This window comes from Thamnophis elegans, chromosome 2 (assembly GCF_009769535.1).
Source record: "Thamnophis elegans isolate rThaEle1 chromosome 2, rThaEle1.pri, whole genome shotgun sequence".
In the NCBI taxonomy this organism is placed as follows: Eukaryota; Metazoa; Chordata; class Lepidosauria; order Squamata; family Colubridae; genus Thamnophis; species Thamnophis elegans.
This window is the reverse complement of record NC_045542.1, coordinates 49,856,743-49,882,412: the sequence shown is the minus strand read 5'-3', so window position 1 is coordinate 49,882,412 and position 25,670 is coordinate 49,856,743. Positions and strand designations below refer to the sequence as shown.

Here is a 25,670-nt window from a genome sequence, read left to right as displayed (position 1 = left end):
CCTATGAATTACATAAATATGTGCGCGCATGCGCACACACACACACACACATGGCCAGCAGAAAATGTTCTATGCTCTGAAAATTATAATGCATGTTCAGCTCTATGCAACAAGGTCAAAGCCAGCCAAATGTTCAACAGGACCTAGATAGGTTTAGAGTTTACTATTTAACTGCCTCTCCATGTCAAGTTCGTTTACACCAGAAGCACAGCTGTAATCAGTAATCTATTCCTAGAGTGATCATGTCATCTGTCTTACTGCAATTAGAATACCAACTTGGCCAGTTTTAAATCTGAAACAGATTTCATTCAGAAATAGCAACCTGGCATTAGGCCTATTTTCTACGAATGGCATGCTGCTTCCCAGTGGTATCCCTCCCAAGAAACAGCTGTTACGAAGCTACTCCACTCCCACAGCAGAAACTGGATCAAACTTCTAAGGACCAAGTGCCACATCCACTTTTGCTTTCCAGTTAGCTATTCCTTTTTCTCTTTCCCTTACTTTACCACTCTGCTTTTCTTCTTGGTGCTTCGACTTTTTCTGCTGCTCCTGCAACAACTTTCTTGCTTCTTGTTCTTTACTTCTTCCATCTCAACAGAATACATAAAATAATAAAACCCACTTTTTCCTCTTCTGTACCACACTTATGCTGTTTTTCATAGCTCATTTCTGAAGTGAAAGCCAGTCTGGTATAGTGGTTAAGATGCCAGGCTGGAAACCTGGAGCCCATGAGTTCTATGCATGGAGACCTTCTTAGGCAAGGTTTCCCAACCGGGTAACTTTGGATCAGTCACTCTGTCTTTTAGCTCTAGGAAGGTGGTTATGTCAAACTATATCTGAAATCTTATCAAGAAAACTCCAGGGACATGACCAGGCAGTCGCCAGGAGTCAACAGTGGTTTAAAGGGTGTGCACGCACTGATGTGCACACAGAAACACACACATTTCTGAAGGCCTTTAGAACAGTCCTTAAAAATAGTCTAAGCAAATGATGAGAGATGCCTATAAAACCTGGATCATTTTATCTGTTCTCTTGCAATGTTTCCACATGTCATTTGTTATTGTTAGATGCTTTTTAATTCATTTTCTTAAAGTTAATTAATTGACAAAAATTAATCTTGTCCAATGATGGAAATTTGCCTACAAAAAATAATCTTAAACTTGTTTATATCTATAAAAGCACCACAAAAACGTATGTCATAATAATTCTGTTAACCTTTAGCAGTGATGTTTTTTTTAAAATAAATTCCTTTTGTGAAATGTTTATGTAAAAAAAAAACAAATACAGTGAAGAATTTTAGAAAGAAAGAAGCATTTTTCTCATGCATAGTAAACAAAATGTATATTAATCTGTCTACAACACTGGTGGGTCCCAGATCCCGTTGCAACCAGTATGATGCAATGGGGCCGAGCGTCCACCACATGCACGGGTGCAGCACGGGCGCAGCACGCACATGCTTACTTACCGCCCACGATGCTGCAGCTGCTGGGCGGAGCGTCACACAGGCGCCATACGCTCCATGCGCAGAAGCCCCAATCAGCTCAAATACAGGTAAGGATGGCGGGCGGGCCCTCCGGAGCACCGTACCGGGGTGTACTGGTTGTATCCCATGGTTCACCGACAAATGCGTGCTCGACAAAAGCGCACCGATGAAACCCCGGTGAGAAAACCGCAAGGTCGAAATCACGCCAACGAATGAGCACAGAAGCGTGCCGACAACAGCACGCCGACAAAAGCGTGCCTTCAACAAAGAACTAATAACAACCTAATAACCCTAACCCTAACCCTGAACCCAACCCTAAACCTAACCCTTACCTTAACTTAAATCGCGCTTTTGTAGGCCAGTTTTGTCAGCGCATTGTTGTGGGCACGTTTATGATGTCGCAGTTTTCTCATCGCGGTTTTGTCGGCGTGATTTTGTCGTGCACACATTTGTCAGTCACGGTATCCCACCACTGGTCTACAATATTACCAAAAATTGCACTTGCCTGATCATCTCAGTCCATCGCACTGCTTCTTGAAGCTCCATTAGCCTTTCTTTGTACTGATTTCGTTCCATGAGAACCCGGGCCATCTCAACACGTGTGAATCGTTTTCTCTGAGCAGTAGGAATATCACTCTGCAGGGTTGAAAAGATACCAAACATGCTTAATCAAGTAGACTGGGAAGCACAAAAGCATATACAGTTTTACAGTACAAGTAGTCCTCGGCTTACAAGACAGTTGTTAAATGAGCTTTGTCCCATTTTACAACCTTTTGCCACAGCTGTTAAGTGAATCTGACTTCCCTTTGACTTTTGCTTATCAAGAGGCTCACAAAAAGTGATCATATGACCCAGGACTTGGCATCCCTCATAAATACATGTCAATTGTCAAGCGTCCAAATTCTGATTATGTGACCATGGGGATGATGCAATAGCTGTTAAGTATCGAAAACAATCATGTCACTTCTTTTCAGTGCTGTTGTAACTTCAAACGGTCACTAAATAAATGGTTGCAGATTGAGGACTACCATTTCAGAGCTTTACAGGTTAAGTGTGAGTATTGACAGCAGTGAGGGAAAAAGGGCCTCGTGACCAGTTTTGGCCCAAATGGAGAAAAACATGTTAATATCTTTCAGAATCTCTGATTCTCCTCCCACCCCACAACAGAGTATGTTACAGGATTGGGGTATACAAGCAACCTGTAAACTCACATTTCTCTACAATAATGCCGCAGAAAACTAGGAGAATCAACCCCACCATAGTTCTGTAAGAATAAGAGAAAACGTATATCCGATGTTATTAGTATGAATACATACATCATCCTCTTCCTTTGATTTTTGCCTTGCTTCTTCAGCTTCTGCACGGGCTCTAGACAAGAGGAATTAATCAAATTAGTCCAAGAATTCTTCTAGGAAACTCACTATAACACATTCAAGAATTTCATGCTCACTTTCTAAGCTCTTCCTCCAACTCCTTATTCTTCTCTTCAAGCTTTTGTTTGGCTAGTTTTACAGCTTCCAATTCTCCTTTCAGCACATCCTTTTCACATGTCAGTTCATCAACTTTTGCTATTAAGTCGTTCTTCACCACATTCAAGGCATTTCTAGAACACAGATGTTTACAATTAAATCACTTTTAGCAATATTCATTGATAGAAATAATGTCACTCTCAGATCTATCGTCATCACAGCAACATATACAATAAATAAAGTACATGCATGCAATACATACAATATACAAGAAGCAAAAATAAAAATCTGATTTTACTTTTCTAATAATCTATTATTTTGCTAAGTGAAGCCAATGTACTTTAGAAAGGTCTTTTCAAGAAAAATCTTGTACACTCTCATGTTCTGAAGTAAAAAATCCTCATTTCCAGTTACCCTACCTCTTTCGCAAAATTCTATGCCTGTATACATGTGCCATTACACACAAGATTTACAGCAGGGGTTCCCAACATGAGGTGCTCGCACTCTCTGGGTGCGAGATGATATTCCAGGGGGTGCAAAAACTTAGGTTTATAAGTTTCAAAATTGTAGTGTATATGCATAATTATATGTATATAATTATTCATTTTTGTAAGGGTTGTGAGAATATATCAGAAGCATTTTAGGGGTGCAGGGTACAGAAAAGGTTGGGAACCCCTGACTTAGGGGAAATTATTTTATCCTTTATCAGACAGCATCTCATGAGTATGCAACATCATGTTTAATTAAAGAAACAGGTTAGTGTATCTAAAATGGAGAAATTATTACTCACTTGGTTTCGAGTAGTTGTGTATTTTCTAGAATAAGGTTTTCAACTTCACGTCCCATTCCTTTCAAAAACCGTAGAGAATAAACAAACATTAAAAGACAGAAATGTGCTTTAACAACTGCAAGTTTTAACAAATGCACTGATCAGTATATTCAGCAAATGCTCTGGAGCTCACAATTCTACTGCACAAGACATTTCATTCATTCCCATCTTATAGAAATATGTACAAATTTGTATCCTTAATAAAATGAAATAATTTCACAAGCAAGGATGTTCTGTGATCAGAGCACTATGATCATAACCACTGATCAGAAAAAAAAATCAGATATAAAGTATTTTGCTCTTAGGTTGTAAATGAATCCAGTGTGGAGTTCAGTTTTGAAACCCAAAGGAGAGAGGCAAAATACTTTCGGTCCAAGCACATAAAACAAAATAAATTCTATCTCCATTTGGTAACCACGGTAAAACAACAGAAAAACTTTACATTATGTAATCTCATACTCAAAAATAGGTGACACCACAAGAAATGTTGAATATAAGAAGCTCAAATGATAGAAAGCTCTTGCAAATGAGATGATGCCTTACCAAAGAAATCATGGTCTTTAAAGCCCATACATCCCATGAAGAGCAAAAGGAAGAAGAAATATGTAATGAGAACAGTAAAAATGAAGTACAGAACAGTGAAGGCTGAGAATTTGAAACAGGGGTGATTTCAGGGTAAAGCCAGCATTAAATGGCTGCAGCAAGATATGTAGAGCAGCAAAACAAACAGTTAAAAGAGAGCCGTTTCTCTCCAAAGATCACAACAGGTCTGAAAGGGAGAATATCCCATCCCCAATAAGGTAGTATTCAAAAATACTGGTAAAACCTGATTTCACTATCAGAGCTGATAATAGCAGCCATTGCTACCTTTAATGCAAATGAATTTAGAAGTGAACAATGGATTACCCGTCCTCTTTTGTTTTCCCCTCAATAATTTTCTTTAGGGTTTTTAAATAAATGGGGCATTTAAATGACTGAAATGGTACACAGTTTAATGAGATGATTCCAAGTAATTTCCCACAAAAAAACAGCCCTTATCAAGTAATTACAAACCTCATCAACTAAGCCTGTGATGGCGAATTTATGGCACACGTGCCACAGGTGGCACACGGAGCCATATCTGCCAGCACACAAGCCATCAGCTCCATTGCACATGTGCACACCAGCCAGTTAATTTCTGGCCTTCCAGAGGGTTGAGGGAGACCATTTACACCCTCCCCAGGTTCCAGAGGCTTTCTTGGAGCCTGGGGAGGGCGAAAACAGCCTATCCTGGCTCTGTGGAGGAAATACCAAGCTCAGCTTGGAGATGAGAAGTTCGGTGCCCGTGAGGGGGTTGTGCATACATGCACATGTGGGGGCACACTTTGTATTATGGGTTCCGGCACATGCGTGCACACTATTGCACATGTTTGGCGCCCAACAACAAAATCACTGAATTAATCACTGAATTAAACCATGCTTATTTTTTAAAAACATTGTATCAGATTCCAATTCTTCTAAAGTAAAAAATACTTAAAACTTTTTCTTGTAGAACATGCTCTTAACCATAAATATTTCTTTATTTTTACTTTTTTTTTCTCCATTGAATCAAAATTGAATATATTTTAATGGAATGCAAGATAGAGAAGACTACATATTACTACAAGAATTATCTTTTGAAAGGGTGCAGTACAATATGAACATGTCTGATGTTTGACTTTTAATTGGGCCTTTTTACACGAATCTAATCATAGGTGAATTATTTTGGGTTGTGAATTGGCAGTTATCCACATGTACCTCCATTCATATTTAATATAGGTAAAATAAAAGAAGCCATTAATAATGTATCTTAAAAGATCCAGCAAAAGACTAATAGGAATACCTGCCTTCATAAAATGTGGGTAATGGTAGGAAAATGGTTGATATTACTGCATATACATGAAATGATGGGAAATGAGACCAATAAGTGCAGGTATCCTAGCCTGATGACCAGACTCTTAGCAACCATTCGAAGTTATGACAGACCCACCTGCGAAAAACCACTTATGACCCTGTTCCCAGTGGCAAATAACCACTTATGACTCAGACGTTATGGCTACTACAGTGGCTCCATAGTCATTTGTTCTTATGACTGACCTCAGAGATGCTGCAGTGGCTTCTCCTTTGCCTATCCTCCCTCATCCTGTCCCACTGGCTCCCTACAGGCCTTGGGCCTGTTTTCTCCTCCACAAGGCCCCCACAGATTTCTGGGGTTCCAGCCTCATGGGGGGGGGGGGAGAGGGCAAGCCATTCCATCCCTCAGTGTCCCTGGGTCCGAGAAGGAGCCACCATTTTCTGAGCAACCACCAAGGAACTGTGGCTGCATCCAAATGGTAGGCACTTCCAGCATGCAGTCATGTGCCCCAAGGACAAAATGGTCAGTTCTGTGCAGTATTGTGGAAAGCTTGTGGCCACATTGAAGCGGCAGCCACTTCTAGGACACAGCCATGTGGTCCAGAAATGAAGCAGTCTGCTCTGCTTCCCTAACCCACACAGTGCTGCAGAAAACTCTGTTAGGAAAACACAACAGACTGCTTCATCACTGGGCCGCATGGCTGTGTCCCTAAAGTAGCTGCCATTTCGGAGCAGCTACAAATCCACAAGTCTGGAGCTCTGGATATCTATGAAAGGTAAGTGCACAATGGGTGACAGATGGTAGGGAGGACAGGTAGGGCCTGGTGTGGAGAAGGCAAAAGGTCTATAGGAACCAGTGTGGAGGGAAAAGGCCTGTGGGGACCTGGGGAAAGAGAAGTCCAAGGGCTATGAGGACTTTTAATGTTGGGAAGTAGAGCACAAAGTGTCTTAGGGAGTGGGGAAAACCTTGGGGGAGACTGAGGCAGGTGGGTCTGGGCCTATGCTAGGTCTACTGAAACTTTCCTCACTTCTAGACACCCCAAGCTCCACTTCACCTCTGTAACAGGGAGAGCAGGGGGGTGGGGGTATTAAGCAAGGTGAACTCACTTAATGACTGTTGCAACATGAGAAGTACTGGGACTATCTGTGCATCATTTATTTAAGGCTTAAACAAAGCTACTTTCCTCACCAAAAGCCTTGCCTACACTTCAGAGTACAAAACTTTAAATAACTTCTACAGCAAATGGGCTATTTGGTATTTATTATGCTTGTATACCAGAAATTTCCCTCAGGGAACAGGGAAATTCTTGCAGGGAGGGTATTCTGTGAGCAATTATGCCAAAAGTTAGCTGAGCAAGGCAAAAATAAGCTTTTGAAATTCTTATGCATTTAGTACAATTTATTTCAATACCTGATGCTTTAATACAGGGGTGTCAAACTGGCGGTCTGCGGGCTATTTGTGTCATGTGCAGATCCACCCCAGCTCAGCGAAGTGAAAAAAAATGTTGCAAAACCTCACATGATGGCAACGTGACGCTGCGAGTTTGACACCTGTACTTTAATATATGACAAGCAGGCTACACTATAGAAAAATATAAACCATGGGCAGAAGTTTGTTTGTTTGATAAGACACACTCAAAGTACTGCTCAAGTCTATAGATTTTTTTAAAATCCGCAGATTCTGTGCTTTCTGTGTGGGAAGCAGGAACACTCTCTGTCCATTTTGCCAGGGTAGCATAATCACATTCTAATCTTTTTGTCCTCCAACTAGCCAGCATTTGTAGTTTTCATCCTACAGCATGTTTCCTGTTTGTGGGAGTTTCAAAGATTAGAAAACAGCCTTTTGTCCTGCATGAAGAGCTCAAAGAATAATGAAAATAGTTTCAGAAAGATTACTCCTTGCCATGTGCTTGTTCCCAATTATTTCCCCCGGTTGCTGTTTGCACTGGCAGAATTCGGATCAGTACCATAGAAAGGAAGACTATTTTTAATGAATAGTCAAAGTTTGGGGTTTTAGAATACTTCAGTTTTGAAGAAGGAAGTGTTTCAAGTATGTGAACAACACTTTTAACTGTTGGTATTCCGAGTAGAGAATAATTATCAGGCAAAATAAATTAAAAAACACTAGGCAGGGTGCTAGACAAAACAAATTGCAAAACAGACATTATGAAAGCAACAGCCAAGAATGCGGAACTTCAAAACAATCACTTTCAAATATATAAAAAGGATACACACCAGAATATTCTCCTGGGTAAGCAGCCCAAGAGAAAGCAAATTGGAGAATTCCATTTAACTAATGTTGCAAAAGCATGCCAAAATACAGCACAGTAAACTACTAATACAAAACATTTCATATAAAATGTGTTCCCTCAGATTGAGTACAGCTGGGCTTCTATAGAAATACATTATGCATATTGGTAGTCTACTTACACATACTATCCAAATACGAAACAATCTATGCTAAAGTAATTAAGTACATGGTTACAACTGGGTAATATTACAACTGATGACATGCCTATTGATCATTTTAACATTGCATTAATGATCTATTTGAATATACCCTTAAAATTACTTATTTTGACATAAAAGTGAAATTGTTGCAGTCTCTAACATATCTCTTTTTTGTGCTTTTACTAGAGTCATTTCTCTCCTCTTCAAAGCCACTCCCCACTTCTCTAAACAGCAATAACATAACTGAGACCATACTAATAAGGTGCCACTATGAAGTGCCTTTTTGAAAGCTTATATCTATTATAGGACTAACCGTAATGGCTCAAAAGTCTTATTTTTAACAAAATGCAGAAACAGTATGAGCATAACACAAAGTGATGCTAGTGAAATGGGATAAGTTATAAAACATTGGAAGTATCTCCTATTCACTTCTGGGTTTTATTTTAAGCAAACAAAGCCAGGGACGAGGAGTTAAATTACAGAGAGAAGTGGAAGAGAGAGAGAAAGGAAAATTAGTATTTTTCTGTATTTTTCTCCCTAACATAGATATATACTTTCAAATGAATAGAAGAAAGTGTATTCTTCGCATGAATTTTGGGGTGGGAGAAATATTTGAAGAAGGAACAACTCACATACATTCCAGTTGTACAACAAAAGATATGTTACTTAAAAAAAAAACACTTGACATTTTAAGGCATGTTAAACATGTTAAACATCTTATTCCTGCTGATGCCGCCATCTCCAAATACATTGGACATCCGACAACAACCAGGCAATACAAGTAGTCCTGGACTTACAACAGTTCATTTAGCGATCATTCAAAGTTACAACCTCACTGAAAAAAGTCACATGACCACTTTTCACTCTTATGAACGCATCCCCATGGTTATGTGATTTACATTCAGATGCTTGACAACTGACTCACATTTATGACAGTTGCAGTATCCCAGGGTCATGCAACCATCTTTTGCCACATTCTTAGGCAAAGTCAATGGGGGAAGTCAGATTCACTTAACAATTGTACTACTAACTTAACAACTGCAGTGATTCACTTAACAACTGTGGCAAGAAAGGTCGTGAAATGGGGCAAAACTCATTTAACAAATGTCTCACCTAGCAACATAAATTTTGGGCTCAATTGTAGTCGTAAGTCGAGGACTACCTGTATGTAAGAAATAACAACAAACAATCTAGAAAAAAAGAAAAAGAAAAAGGAGCAAGATAGCAAACCTAGCAGACATCCCAAATATCCCATTAATGTCTATTTAATGATTACATAGAACATTACCTTCTATTTAATGAGGGGGTTTCAGCTACCTCAGCTCAAAGCGTGAGAGAACAACCAGATTTTTAGGGCACTCCCCATTTCAAGATAATTACTGTACTAATGTCAAAATCACTGTGTTTTTTAAACTTTAAAACAGGGGAAACATTACCTTCCCCATTAATTCCTATATAGAAAAGGCATCTAGGAAGTTCTTTTATAGGTAAAAAGCTACAGATTTCTTAAAACAAACTCCTCCTTTCTCTTCCGCCTATCCTCCAAAAGATTCCTCACCCACATAAACAAAACCAGACTGGGGGAGGTGGGAGGGAAACTGAATGGTAAGGTTGAAGAAATGTAAAATATTAGCGATGTTCATCTAACATATATAAATAGCAACCGAAAGTATAATCATGCAATTGGAAGGTTTAAGAAAATCGCACCACAATGAAATAAACAATATGGTCACCATCACTACCCACTATTTGAGCTGCAAATCTCCCAAATGATTGGCCGAAAGACTGGCTGCTAATAAGAACCTTTTTTAATGAATAAGTACAGCCATAAATATGATTTGTGTGGCAAACATTTAAGCATATGACAACATTAAAGGTAAATAGTGAATGTTTTCAACTCTCTTCACTGGACGAATTATGTATGGAAATATCTTGAGTACTTTTTTCTTACAATTCTATCTTTGAACTATTCTGTAAATTGCTTTCACAATATCTAAACAGTTTTTAAAAAAAATACTCACCCAACAAGTCTGCTCCTTCATCCACATCCCCAATCAGACCAGAGCCAGCAGAAGATAGTTCTTCAAACAGTGATTCTGTGTTACGATCAAATGCTTTGTTCTCTATGCCTTTGGTAGGAGTGCTACACAATAAAATTCAAATGTAGGAGGGAGAAGAATTAAATCTTTTTTAAAAAAAATACTTCTCCAGTCTACATCTCAGTATACAAATGTGCACACTTTCTAAATCTTCAAGGAGTAGACAGTGTGAATTCTGCTGCATAAACAATTATGCCACAATTAATGGTTTTATTATTTAAGAAAGCTAAAACAAAAAACAACACATTCAGCAATCACCCTTCCCACTTTCCTTTCTCTTTCTTTTCCCGGTAGGATGCAGAAATAGCAATAGCAATAGCAATAGCAGTAGACTTATATACCGCTTCATAGGGCTTTCAGCCCTCTCTAAGCGGTTTACAGAGAGTCAGCATATTGCCCCCAACAATCTGGGTCCTCATTTTACCCACCTCAGAAGGATGGAAGGCTGAGTCAACCCTGAGCCAGTGAGATTTGAACCGCTGAACTGCTGATCTAGCAGTAGCCTGCAGTGCTGCATTTAACCACTGCGCCACCTTAATCAAGATACTATTTTCTCCTGCACAACACTGATGTTTGCATAGTTACAAGCTCCTCTGATTCATTTGTCTTTCTTCCTGAGTTTTGTATCCACATTGCCACCATAACAAGTTAGCCATTTTCATTTCTACACACACACACACACACACACACCACACCCTGCAATCTTTCTCCATGCTAAGCAGGTGGAAATGAGAAGCAGCGTAATAATCTGACATGTTACCCTTAGGAGAAGATATTGAGTGATGGCTACTGTGTGTACTGTTTTGCCCTTCATGGTAGATTAAAGGTTTTTGGGCCAGCGTGTCAATGGAAAATCTGAGTGCCGCAGAATGCCTGAACGCTACTACTGACTGCAAAGTATTGATCAAGAGATTGGTCATATGCCATAACAACAACAAAATAGCTGCAACTCTCTTGTAATATTTGTATTTTTCCTAAGCTCTCTGGTGACTGAAAATTGCTGGCAAATTACCTTGAACCTTTATATCCACTAAGATCTTTATCCATATCCAACTCTGGAGTGGATTCAATGATTGCCTGAACTTCAGATTTGTCATCATTTTCATTAGCTCCTTCAAAAGAAATAGGTAAATATTGTCAAAACCAGGGAATATGAAATAGAATTAAAGGCAAAATACATAGGATCTTCCCTAATTTTATTCTCAAAATATAATCTGGTGAATTAGTTAAGAGTGGGAGAAAATGACTGGTCCCCATTGACACTGAGAGCTTCATGATGAAGTAGGAACTAAAATTTAGCTTTATCTGGTCTGATTCCAACACATAAAATCACTACACTACACTGGCCACTGTATCAATGAACAAGATCATTAGTTTCCAAAATTAATGGTCACCTTTCACAGAACATCTTTTCTAAATGTGAAAATTTTTAGTAACACATGCTGTCATATAGAAAATAATATTTTACCAGCATAAATATCCTTAAATGTGGCAATTTAGTCTTAGTTGATCATACACTAAAACATGCTTGTGATCAGTAAGGCCACCTTCACACGACTTTCCTGCTGCCTTCTATATGCGGATGTCTTCCTATGAGTAGTACAAGTAGCATTCTAAATATTTATTAATTCTAGAACCTGTAGGCATACTGTGGATTTTAAATGACCCAAACCATTAAACGATTAAAAATGTGAATAATCTAGCAACTTACCGATGGATACATTTCTTGTTTCCTGAGCTACCTGCACTTCAATGTGCTTGTTTATGTCCAATTTCTGGTTCCATGAATCAGAATTCTTTGCATGGCCTTCCTTGTCTTCATGCAGGGGAGACTCCGCAGATGTAAGCACATCTGAAGCAGCAGTTAAGATTGGTGTAGTAGATTTGGACCCTGCTTGGCTAACATCAGAAATTTCATCCTAAAGCATAAATAAGTTTGGCATAATTACAGAATTTATATGGCATATCCCATAACCCTGAATTAATACTTAACTACTTGAAGTCAGATAATTTACTGTGTTTTCCAGCTAAAAGGTGTATATTATTTTTTGCAAAAGCAATTTCATTTAAAAAAAATCTCTTAATGGAGATGCCACCCAGTTATATTCAAGGTATCAATCTTAGTGATACAAAACACACTTTTCTCATATTCAATAATATTTCAATACTAACTAAGCATTTAAGTCTTTTTTAATTAACTATTAGCCTTTCGAGGTCCAGACAAAAAGCACAACTATGAGTACCTCACTATCTTTACTGTAAGCTTACATTAACAGAATCTTGCAAGATTTATCCTCTTTTTTACTCTCTGGAAAACTAGGGAAAGTCCTTTCTGAAATGCTTTCCAGCCCCACCCCTTCTGTGGACTGAGAATTTTTTTACATGATGTAAATTGCCATGTCTGCAGCTCTTCTTCCTATCTCTCAAGTTCATTCCCACATCATTCCATTAACCCACCTAAAGTCAACCTACAATACGTCATTTTCAAAGCTTCATCCTCTTCAATCATATTTTCATTCAGGAGGCCTCAATCCCAATGCCAAGAAGTTCAACTCCTCATTAGCTATACATCCCCTTGTTCCTAAAAATCATATTCAGAAATCATATTCACCTGTTCTATGACTGGCATTGCTGAAACATTGCACAAGCAAGAAAGGAGGTGGAATTTATAGGAATCAGGCTTTTTTAAAAAATTTGAAACAATATTTTATTAGCAATAGCCCTTAGACTTATATACTGCTTCATAAGGACTTTACAGCACTTTCTAAGCGGTATACAAATGCATATTGCCCCCAACAATCTGGGTCCTCATTTTATCAAGCTCGGAAGAATGGGAGTCAACCTTGAGACTTTGAAGATTAAACTTCTGGCAGGGGGCAATACTGCATTCTAACCACCACACCATCACAGTTCCTATTGTACCAGTTTGCCAAAGGAAATGAACAAAAGATATATGCCCATAAAATTTCACTTCTCTTTTACTTTCTATAAGCAAAGTATATGTTGTTAACATCATTAGACAATAAGTACTAGATTAATATATACCTAATTTTAAAATATGCAGAATTAAACATTGCATGTGTGTTTAAATAATTTAAACAATTTACATATTGTCGTATGCTATTTTAATACATCATTTATTTTACATGTCGTACATTCAGAGTATAAAAAAAGACCGTTGGCTTACCTGAACGGTCATTCTCGGGGCACTGCGAGGAGAGTCCAAGCGTGGGTTAACACAGCCTATCTGCCCTTGGACTGAGTGATGTTTTTCTCTTGACCACGCCTCCCTTTGCCTCACCATGCTCAGTTTAAAAACGAAGGAAGACAGTTCTGTAATCAATTACAGTCAATACAGTCACATCATGCAAGAAAAACACCCCGGGCGGGATTGGAATCTCCTCGCAGTGCCCCGAGAACGACCATTCAGGTAAGCCAATGGTCTTTCTACAGTGCACTGCTCGGAGAGTCCAAGCGTGGGACATGCCCAAGCTATTGAGTCCCAGGGTGGGGAAGAACCGGAGCCTCTGGAATTTCAGCTACTCTTTGTAAAACTCTTCTCCCAAAGGAGGCTTCAGCTGAGGCAAAGGTGTCAATTTTATAGTTTTTAATGAAGGCGGTGGGAGAAGCCCACGTGGCTGCCCTGCAAATGTCCAGAATAGATGCCTAGGTTGCCCAGGCTGCTGATGCTGCTGCGCTTCTAGTAGAGTGTGCAATAACCCAGCACGGAACCATCTTGCCCTGGTGCTCATATGCCAGTTTGATGCAAGCGCGCAGCCAACAACCCACTGTATGCAATGAGACCTTGCGGCCAAGGAACGCAGGAAGGAAGGAGATGAAAAATGCCTCCGAATGGCGGAATTTCTTAGTCCTCTTTACATAAGTACGGACGGCACGTCTCACATCCAACGTATGCCATTCACACTCTCTAGGGTGAGAAGGGTTAGGACAGAAGTTAGGTAATATAATCTCTTGAGCCCTGTGGAACAGAGAGTTAATTTTTGGGGTAAAGGAGGGATCGAGTCTCAGAATGATCCTGTCGGAGTGAACCACGCACAAATCCTCCCTGACAGAAAGAGCTGCCAGTTTGGATACCCTGCGTGCAGACATGATAGCCACCAAAAAAGCAGTCTTGATGGTTAGGTGGCGTAGACTGGCCGTGCGCAAAGGCTCAAAAGGAGGTTTTGTCAGAGCCTTCAACACAAATGGTAGGTCCCATGACGGGTACTGGTGAACTCCCGGTGAACTGATGTTTGCTGCGCCCTTGAGAAAACTCTATCTGAGGGTGTTGACTCAGAGAACGAGAGGATCCCCTGGCTAGGATGGTAGTGCTGCAACCTGACGTCTAAGTGTACTGGTTGCCAGACCTTTATCTAGATCCTCCTGCAGAAAGTCCAGGGTCTGAGGTATCGAGGCTGAAAAGTCCACAATGCCTCTAGCCTTGCACCACTGTGCGAAGGCAGCCCAGGTGGCATTGTAGATTCTGGTAGTAGAGGGCCGCCTGGACACTTATATCGTTCCAATGACCTTGTTAGAGATGTTCTGTTTCCTCAGGAGTTCTCCCTCAAGTGCCAGACGGCTAGTTGCAGCCACTGGGGGTCCAGATGACTGATGGCCCCTTGGCTGAGGGAGACTTGGTCCTGAGGAATTCGCCACGGTCTCTGAACGGAGAGACTGACAAGGTCTGCATACCAGGGCCTCCTGCGCCAGAAGGGAGCCTCCAGGAGAAGTTCTGCTCGTTCGGTCAGGAGTTTGGTCACCACCTGAGGGATAAGAGGCAGGGGAGGGAACGCATATAACAGTCCCTGGGGCCACTCGGATCTCAGTGCGTTTGTTCCCTCCGCCAGCGGCGAATGGTAACGGCTGAAGAAACATGGGAGATGAATGTTGGAGTGTGTGGCAAATAGGTCTACTTGCGGTTTGCCGAATCTCCTCACGATCTGCTGGAACAGGTCCGGGTGCAGGCGCCACTCCGAGTGGTCGATGCGTTGGCGGCTCAGCCAGTCTGCCTCCCGGTTGCTGGTGCCAGAGATATGATCTGCACTGATAGAAGCCAGATGACACTCCGCCCACCTGCCCAGAGCCTGCCTCGAGCATGAGGGCCTTTGAGTGAGTGCCCCCCTGCCTGTTTATATGGCCTTTTGTCGCCACATTGTCTGTCATTAACAGTACATGAGTCCCCTTTATGAGTCTGGCAAATCGTCGTAGTGCGAGTCGGGCTGCCCTCAGTTCCAGCCAGTTGATGCTGTGGGCAGCCTCCCTCTGTGTCCACTGGCCTTGGGCAAGGTGGCCTTGACAATGGGCGCCCCACCCCTGAAGGCTGGCGTCTGTGGTGACAACGACCCTTTCTGGCTCTTTGAATAGGCAGCCTTTCCTGACTGCCTTGGACCTCCACCAGGCCAAAGATCGGATCACCCTCAGCGGGAGCCGAATATGCCTATGGGAATTGCTGATCTTCGCCCTCTGCATTGGAAGGAGAAACCACTGCAGCTCCCTGGCGTGAAGACGAGCCCAGGGAACTACTTTGAAGCAGGATATCATGATCCCCAAGAGCTGAGACAGCTGGACGATTGGTACCGACCTGGAAAGCCTGCAGTGCTTCACTTTGTGTCTCAGGTTGGTCTGGAGAAAGAAATACCTGGCAGGAGGTGAAGTCGATGACTGCACCCAGATGCTGTATGCGGGTGGACGGCCGGAATTGGCTCTTCTCCATGTTGACAGAGAAGCCATGTTGTTGCAGTGTCTGCACAGTCAGTGTGACATCGCGGTGAGCCTGCTCGGTGGTGAGAGAATGAATAATTATATTGTCCAAATAACATTCCAGACGGACTGAATGGCTGCGGAGATGGGCCGCTAATACTGCCAGTATCTTGGTAAATGTTCTGGGCGCTGATGATAACCCGAAGGGGAGCGCTTTGTATTGATAGTGCTTCCCTTCCGAACAAAACCTCAGGAACCTCCTGTGGGCAGCATGGATGGGGACATGCAGGTAGGCCTCCTTTAGGTCTATTGAGGACAACAGATCCCCCTCCCTCACACAGTCCAGGATGGAGTGGAGAGACTGCATCTTGAACCTCTTGTAAGCCAGATGTTGATTCAGGCTTTTGAGGTCCAAGATGGCCCTCCACCCCCCGAGCTCTTCGGGACCAGGAAGATGATGGAGTAGAACCCCCCTCCCCTCCTGATCTCTGGGGACTGGCTCTATAGCCTCTATCTGGAGGAGATGGAGGATCTCCGTTCGCATGCGATCCCTCTTTTCTAGGTTCCTAGATAGCGGAGGAACTTCCTCTGGGGGAAGGTCAGAAAGTCCAGGACAAGGCCCTTCTGGATGGTGTTGAGGACCCACTTGTCCAAAGTTATCTCCTCCCACCTGTCGGCATACAGCCGTAGCTGACCCGCAATGGGAGGACCCCTGTGATCATCACGTCCCCTTACAAAAGGGACAGGAGCTGCCGTTGTTGTTGCCGCCCCCTCGGAATGGCTTCCGAAAGGAAGACTGGGATTGTCTAGCATGAGACCCGAAGGAGGGTCTGTCCTGATGTCTATCTCCCCCCTGTTGAAATGTCCTCTGGTAGGAGGATGGTTGAGTTGATGGCCCTGAGTCCTGGTTCCTGTAAGGTTGCTTACGAAAGGAACCGTATCTCTTACGCTCGCCTCTCTTTAGCATAGCTGGAAGGATTTTTCGTTTGTCTTTGGTTTCGGTGACAAACTTGTCCAGGGCATCTCCGAACAGGAAACCTCCCTTGAAGGGAGCTGATGCCAGCTTCCATTTGGCCTTCATTTCGGCTTGCCAGTGCCGAAGCCACAGGAGGCGGCGAGAAGTGATGTTGGAGGCGAGAGCCCTGCATGCGAACTTTGCAGCAGTCAAGGAGGCATCAGCCGAGTACTCAACTGCAGTGATATTTTTAGTGAGCTCATGGCGCCACCGAGATTTCCTGGGTGGAGGCCTAGATCTGAGCTGCCTTAACCAGAACAAGGTAGCCCTGGTAAAAAATGAGGCAGAGGTGGATGCCTTAATGGCCCAGGCGAATGCCATGTAAGTCTTGAGGCACGCCTCCTCCGACCTCTTGTCCTCAGCCTTCAATCCTTCCAGAAGCTCAGCCGGCAGGTTAGAGTTAGATGTTAAGGACACCACCGTGGCATCCACTTCTGGGAACTTCAGAATGTCCTCCATTTTCCCTTCTACAGAATAAAGGGTCTTGTCCCCCCCACTGGGGTTGGTCAGCGTGCCGGGTTGGACCCACTGGCGCTGAACCACGTCCATAAAGAGGTCAGGTACAGGGATGACCTCCTGGGCAGAAACCATTTCTTTAAATAACCCATGCTTGTGATCTTTGGAGGATGTAGAAGCCTGGGTAACATCAGGCTTGGAAGTGGGGCCTAGCTCCGTAGCCATCATAGCCTTGTGCAGGATCTATTTAAATAATGACGGCTTGAAAAGGCCAGTGAAGGCCGGCTTGTCAGGGGGGAGGTCTTCGTCTTCAGACAGTACGAATCCCTCAGCCCCTTCCTGCTCAGAGCTGGAAGAATCGGAGTTAGAGGAAGAAGATGAAGCAGATGTAGAGGCCGGCTCCTTAGAGGTGGAGGCTTTGGCCTGATGCTTCTTTTTGGGGGGCTTAGTTTTTCAGGAACCCCTCCACAATCCCTTGGGAAATAGCCAAGGAGATCACCTCCCTCATTTCGGCCAAAGGAGCCGGACTTTTGCCCTTCCTTGGGCAATGTTTGCTAGGCCTGCGGTGGCCAGCTCTGCCTGAGCTAGAATCACCCTCCTCACACAGGGTGCCCTGAAGGGAGTCCCGTTCCTCCCTGATGGAAGAGCTAGGGGAATCAGAGTAACCCCAGGAAGCCTCCGGTGAGGGATCCCTGGATCCATACTCCTCCCCAGAAATGAATTTGCTGCCCCCTGGAGACTGGTCCTCCCGAACAGAGTGGGAATGATCCCTGCTGTGAGGGGTTGATAGAGGTTCCGCTGCCTGGTGGGGCCTAGACACCTCCCTGGTTTCCACTGTGGCTCCTGCAGTCCCTGGGGAAGATCTGCCACTAGGACCCTTGTGCCCTTTGCCCTTTCTAGCTATGGGATCCAGCTTGCTACGCTTACTGGAGAGCCCTGCTTGCTCCTCCAAGGCCTCCCTGCATTCTTCAGCCATGCTCAGAGCACCCCACGGGACCTGGAAGCCAGATGCTGCTGGAGCGGGCACACGTGTTGGCCAGCTGGCTCGAAAACGTTCTTGCAGACTCTTCAGGAGGGAAGGGCTGCCTGCTGGATGGGGTCCTTTCTCCCACCGCCCTCGGAGCCCCAAGACTTAGCTTCGGAGGGAAGGCCAGCCGGCGCCCCGGACTAGCCCCGCACCTCCCTGCAGCGTTCTGCTGTTGAGAGAGTGAAGATGAGGCTCTCCCTGGGCTGTTGTGGAATCTTCGCTCTCCCGAAGCTCCGACAGCCTTCTTTCTTGACGACCTCCCTCCGGAGAAGTAAAATGGCGGCCGGTGCACGTGCAGCCTCCTCCCGCCAATTTCAAGCTCGCCTCAGGGAAAAGCGGATGAAGCGGCTAACGGTCGCCGCTATTGCCGGGCAGACTGGAAACCGCCCCAGCTAGCGGCGAAAGGCCCGCAAAGCCTCCACTGAATGGCGGTTGGGGATGGGAGCCTGGTTCTGATGCCTGGATGGGCCTCTCACCACCCCCACCACTCGCCAGCAGCCGCTGGACAAGTGGCTCGCACAGCCTGGATCGCTTGTGACCAGCGGTGTCAGGGCTGGCCCAGGTGACCTCTCAGCTTTAAAGACGAACCTGCACAATTCACCAAATATGAAGATGAAGAAAGGTGGTCCAAGAATTTGGGAAAAAAACCCAGCCTATCTGTTCTTGAACTGGAGCACTCCCAAAACAGTCCCAACGGGCGGACTGAGTTTTTAAACTGAGCATGGTGAGGCAAAGGGAGGCGTGGTCAAGAGAAAAACATCACTCAGTCCAAGGGCAGGTAGGCTGTGTTAACCCACGCTTGGACTCTCCGAGCAGTGCACTGGAGAAAGAAAGATGCAAATGGGTAGTCATATAAAATCAACAAATTAATGAATAAAACATCTGTGTTTTAATTAACAATTTATTCCAAGCCTCATTCTTCTTCTCAGTACAATGTATATAAACCATTTAAACTGTTTATAAGCCATCTGAGCAAATTTTAATTGTTTGTCCATTTTAACTGACACTTTGTAATTTGTATCAATAGCTAAGTAATATTTATAATTTCTTTACATTTCATTTTCATTTGTATCAACCTATGTAAGATGGTTGCATCCTACCCTGTTTAGGTTCATTATTGTAAACTATCGAATTCAATTTAGGCATCTACTGACATAGTTCTAGTCTCTATCATTATACAATCTCATAAAGGAGAAATCTCTCCTACATAGATTTTTGTCCATTATGCTCTGCTTTCTTGGACAAGACATTCTAAAATTATCTTCTGCTCCAGCAAAACACTTCTAGAAATAGTTTCAACTTTGCTGTTAAGAGTGACATCCCTAAATCCATACACCCCTCTCCCAAAATCCAGCAAAGATACCCTGACTTATTTATCCTTCAACTTATCAAAAGAAAAAATATGTTGTTTTATTCCATAAATCCAGACTGAAATGAAGTTTCACTTTGCCTCAACATTTCCCAGCTTCTGTATTCTAGCCACACTGTGAAAAGAATGCAGCACGCAGACCATTGACCTTACCAGTCAAAAAGCTCCCAACAAAAAGCCTAGTTACCAACAGAAACAGAACTTGCAGGCCTTTGTTTCAAAGGTTACGCTGAAATTTAGACCATTCTAATTGCGAAGCGACCGTTCATTTTAAAAACAGCAATTGCTGATCTTCTGCGGTTGCTCTTAAAGTATCAAGCTATCTGGACAAACTTAAATCAATGCTTCAATCAACGCTGATGAATGCTATTAAGAAAATTATGATTACATCGCTCTAAGACCTTCAGTCACTGATCCTCAAACTACAGCACTTGGGCCAGATAAGGTCCGCCAATGCAAAGTATCTGGCCTGCGGAGTGGTGGGATTCTGTCCCACCCCTCATCCCGCCCCTCACCATCGGCCTTATCTTCCAGTGAGCATCCACTCTAGCTGCACTTCTGGTTAGTTATTTCATTGGTTGAGCTGCACTTCTGATCACACCGCTGCAGCGGAAGGTAAGCTCAAAGGGTGCTGTGGAGGACCAACTGACCAGGTGATCTCACCAGTGCAGCCACGTGATCCAGGGCCGGTGGGTGAGTAGGGTAGGGGCTGCCGATGGCTTGAAAAGCAGCTCTGCTGCTAGCTTGTAAAGTAGTGCTTTAAAAGTCTGTAAAAACGCTTTAAAAGCAGCCTTTCAGGATGTTTTTCACAGCCATATGATCTAGAGCTGGTAGATGAGTAGGGGAGAGGCAAATATAGCAAAGGCAAAATGAACTACTAAATTGGCCACACCCACCCAGTCACATGACCAACTACTCACGCTCACCCAGCCAGTCCGGCTTCCCAACAGTCTGATGGATCATGAATCAGACCCTTGTTTAAAAAGTTTGAGGACCTCTGCCTTAAGTGTTCAAGGTCTGCTATTGTCATATGCGCTTCTCCTTAATGCAATTTTCAGCTTCACAAGAAAGGAGGGATCACTATTCAGTATGTACAAGCAAAATTAAGAAGTTATTACAATGTTAAGCTAAAGGAGTAGAAAACAGAATTTAAAACTCATTCATGCATGAAGCTTCTAAATGACCTGTGAGCAGTTACATTTTTTCAATCTATCTCATATAATAGCTGTTCAGAAGCTGCCCAGTCTTCTGGAATTGGCAGCCATAACAAATCCAATAAATTTAATTAAGTGTATGAAAAAACATAAGGAACAGCTAAACTAAAAAAGTATAAAATGAAATTCTGGATGAATTTCATACACATGATGCTTATGTTGATAGATTTTGATAATTGGCATTTAACCATAAGATTTTACAAAGAAGGTTATATGTTGTGTTGGGGATTTTCTCTGTTTACTTTGCAGTATTTAGAATATCAATGAATTTAAATATTTCAGATATCCAGTGTCCAGACAAAGTGGAAATGATTATCCTTCACCAGAATGTCTAGAAAAAGTGCAAAAGATTATCCTTCACCAGACTAAAATGCATGTAATCTACATAGCACTACATTTAAATATGTAAGAGTTAACGCTACTTTCTCATTGGCTTCATCCACAACCCAATGTGTACCAAACAATGTATCACGTTCAAGTTGAAGTTTTAGGGCTATAATTCTGAAGTAGAGAATTATATGTAATTAATAACCAATTCATATGAATGGATTCATATTATAGCTTCATTCAGGGCTATATTATAATAAAAGTTTGCTAGGTGGCTACCATACAGTCTAGAAGAAAGAGTATCAGTTAAGTCCCAGTAGAAAATACAATGAGTATCGTGGCATTACTGATTTAACGAGTAAATCTCTTTAAGACATTTCATTGATATAGCCAGCATAAAATTAATTATTTTGATACAATTATTGCTATAAATTATTTATCCAAACAACAAGCTTTCTATTAGATTAAAAAATATATACTTGGTTTACTGCTTTGTCCTTATCCTTTTTTTTTCAACACAGGTCTTCCAATATAAATTCTTTAAAAACAAAACCACAATTATGCTAATAATCAAAATCTGAAAATAGTAAATATAAATATTAATAATTCCTAAAAACCCTACAAGAGATTCTGCCCAACTGCAAGCTCAGAAAACTATTTTAAAAAATTAGAAAATGTTGTCTTCTCACATTCCTAAGTGCTATCAGCCTTTCAATAAACTATAATTAGAAGAAAAGGGAACTTACCTTTAACTCACCTGGAATGAGTTTCAAAAATTTGTGCACTAAGAAAAGACAATTGGAAGTTTAGCTTTTGCTCACACATATACATCCTAAGGAACAGATTGATCATTTTTTTCACTGTGAAAATTGAAACAACTCCTTCACCTTGAGGCTGGTGCGGGAACGAGGCTGACTTAGTTCACGGAACTTCCAACTATCTGATCCAGGAGTTTCCACTGATCCTCTCTGAGTATCAGGAGTAAGAAGCGCATCTCCTGGAGGGAGTGGAAATATGCCCAATGATATAGGAGGCTCCTTTCTGTAGATAAGGGGGACAATATCATATGTTATAATTTCTTAGAGATTCTCGATTTTTGAAACTTAAAAATTTTAAATCATATTTATCATTTTAAATGAATTCAAGATAAATACTCTCTTATTACTTGTGGGCATTACTTGTATATATTAATTACTACTTACTTACTTGTGGGCAGTAGACAATGTATATATTAATTCATTTAAGGCCATGTTACAAACATATTTTCCTGAGATAAAGCTGATATTAACACCTGTGGTTAGAAAATCTTGGCTTATATTAAAAGTGTGATGATTAAGCATACATTTCTGAGCAGGAAAGTATCATAGCAACTACACACTACAAGTGTGTAGAAACAAATGAAATAGTTTACGCATCACGTTTGGAAAAAGGCAACCAATGATGAAAGATTAGAATTTAAAACTTAATCATCAAGTACCATAACTGTGGTTCCAACAGCTTTTGTAAAGAAACACAGACTAAAAATTCCCAGAAAAGCCAAATTTCCCACCAAATTGAATAAAGGAAATATATCATGGAAAAAACTGCATGTAAGTATGCTGTTCATTTCACTTTGCTTCTAAATCAATAATTTTCTAAAATATTCAATAAAAGGATATTTTTGCCTAAAAGAAAGATCAGTGAAACATTCTTTCAAAAATCAATGGGCATATTTCATCTCTTAAATATGGATACTTGATTTTCACCTGATGAAAATTGAAGGAGAATGCTTAATATTTATCAGATCTATTATGCATGTGCATTTAATTTGAATTGAATTGAATTTGAATTTATTGCACTTATATGCCGCCCTTTTCCCCAAAGGGGACTCAGGGCGGCTCACAATCCAAGTCAGGGAAGGGGATACAGATAAGGGATAAAAAAGATGAACAAAACAATACACAATTTAAAAGCACACAACAACCATACCATTCGAGGAGGGGGGCAAAAGCTCTTTAGCCCCAGGCCTGTCGGAACAGCCAGGTTTTAAGGGCTTTGCGGAAGGCCTGGAGGGTGGTGAGGGTTCAAATCTCCATGGGGAGCTCGTTCCAGAGGGTTGGAGCAGCCACAGAGAAGGCTCTCCTCCGGGTAGTCGCCAGCCGTCATTGGCTGGCGGATGGAATTCGGAGGAGGCCTAATCTGTGGGATCTAATCGGTCTATTGGAGGTAATTGGCAGTAGGCGGTCTCTCAAGTACATTTATATTTTTCTTGATGTTCTTTAATAAAGCTAGACCAAAGCTGAATGAAATAGGAATTTTCAATGTTTTTCCTTTTATGTCAGTGTTCACTGACATAAAGAGAAAAATAAATATATACTATACAAAAGTTTCTAAATTCTCACTCTTAACCTCGTATTAAATGCTAGAAGAAGAAAGTACCCTGCAATATTGTAAAGGTACTTTCTGCGAAAGAAAGCCATACAAATAGTTAGACCAAGAGATGCAAAAGCTAGTTACAACAATAAAATAAATAATATTATAACTGTAAACTTAAATGGTTTACAAGATTTTCTCAGGTGGTAAAGCAATGTGGTGAGGAACCTGATTTAAATCAAGATATTCCTGCCTATTTAAATTAACATTTTGAAGGGGAATTAGAGTTTATGGAATATAATAACAGGCTATCTTTCCTTTGGAGAATCTGCCAACTTATTAAGTATCATTTGGGACTAGATAATAAAAGGATCCTCGTTTCCATATGGAATAATAATTAATTTAAAACCTTGGCTGCCACACAAAGACATTCATGATTTCAGAGAATGTTTAACAAATATTGACTACAGTCAAACCAGCACAATCATTTCACTATTCAATTGATTAGTATGCTGGTCCTATACATCAATAAACCAGACTTGCTCTGCACTCTATAAAAGCTTTCATTCACATTGTATCTACCAGCCAAGTTTCCCACAGAAAGGAGGGTTCCAAATGGAACAAGACCAAGAAAGACTGCTTCAACTACCTTAAGGTTTCTATAGCGTTTTACACTAGCATTCCTGTGTAGGACATCTATAGCTGCAGGCAGCTATCTCCGTTGCTATTACTGTAAGGACTGTAGGTCACATCTATCATACTACGGGGTTTTGCCCCAAAGATATGGGGAATGCTCCCCTGCAGCATTTGGTTATTCTAAGGAAATAGCATTTGCATATGCAAAACAACCAACATGTTTATTGGAATATGGGCTAAAATGAGAAAGCAAGGTGAGCTGACAGTTGGCCAGGCGAAGTGCGGGTGGAAAAGATAGTTACATATCAGCAATGAATCGTTTGTGCCACAAACAATGGAAGATGACCAGAATAAGTCTCTCTGGTTCAACAAATCAACACAAAGTAAAATACCAGTATAGGGAGTTAAATAAAAGGAGTAACTGAGGAACTATAAGTACAATCAGCCAATATCTGCACTACAGGTTATATGCCAAGTGTACATCAGATCATATGGGCTGGCTTCCTCTCAGTGCCCTGATTAGCTTGACAGTGTCCACCGGAGGCTTGTTTATAATTCTCTTCTGCCATTGATTTCTGCTTACCACCAAAGTGAAAAATAAGCTAAAAACAAGCCATGCTATTGTTTTTTCTGACTAATCACCAGCACACTATACATCAATCTAAAAACAATTTCCAACAAAGTAACAGCAGCTCTCAGCATTAGTAAACAAAATAGACAATTTCAAACAGATCCAAAAGCTGTAGTAAGCATGTCTCTATGATGTACCTATGTTAAACGTCTCCTGAAACAAATATGCTGAAGACAGTGCTCATGTAGGTGAGCAAAGGTGGCAATCATTATACATCAGTATGAATTTCTTGAGTAACTCATAGCAACGACATGGGCAGTATTCATATAACTTAGAACTTCTATAAATAAACAAAAGTAGGTCCTTTTTTTATGATGCTGCTCTTTTAAAGCATGTCTCACCCAAGGGGTTTGACTGGAGTTCACTGAGCAAAGTCATGAAGGAAGTCATTCCCCTCATTGGTGGGTTGCTACTGCTCACTCTGATCTCATTCATTGCTCATGATTTATGCCACTTTACAGGTAGTCCTCTAGTTACAAGGAACTGTCTTTGCTAATTGATGTGGTCATAAAGTGCAACATCAGGTGACCAAATTGCTTAGTGAAAGCAATCAGTCATAACCGCAAGATCTGCAGGTCATTAAGTGGAAAGGGTCCCAGGCAAGGAGTGTAGGCATGCCGCAAACTTGTGTGAGAGCATAGGGAGGTTGGGAAATAGGGGGCTGATGGGTACAAGCAACCAAGAGGAAAGGGGGGGGTGCAGTGCGTGCAAGCAAAGAAATGTTGGGGAGTGACTTGTGA

At 41.8% G+C, this 25,670-nt stretch overlaps 1 protein-coding gene across 4 annotated transcripts in view; it reads right to left on the bottom strand.

Moving 5' to 3' along the window:
- SPAG9 (sperm associated antigen 9) overlaps positions 1 to 25,670 on the bottom strand; it is a 112,773-nt gene that overhangs the window by 55,065 nt on the left and 32,038 nt on the right. For all 4 annotated transcript variants that reach the window (XM_032208833.1, XM_032208834.1, XM_032208835.1 and 1 more), the window contains 8 exons: positions 22,199 to 22,352; positions 11,915 to 12,122; positions 11,216 to 11,315; positions 10,126 to 10,247; positions 3,743 to 3,800; positions 2,934 to 3,086; positions 2,800 to 2,851; positions 1,989 to 2,119 (listed from right to left, as the gene is read on the bottom strand). In XM_032208833.1, the coding sequence (XP_032064724.1) occupies positions 1,989 to 2,119; positions 2,800 to 2,851; positions 2,934 to 3,086; positions 3,743 to 3,800; positions 10,126 to 10,247; positions 11,216 to 11,315; positions 11,915 to 12,122; positions 22,199 to 22,352 (978 nt within the window). The remainder of the gene's footprint in view (positions 1 to 1,988; positions 2,120 to 2,799; positions 2,852 to 2,933; positions 3,087 to 3,742; positions 3,801 to 10,125; positions 10,248 to 11,215; positions 11,316 to 11,914; positions 12,123 to 22,198; positions 22,353 to 25,670) is intronic.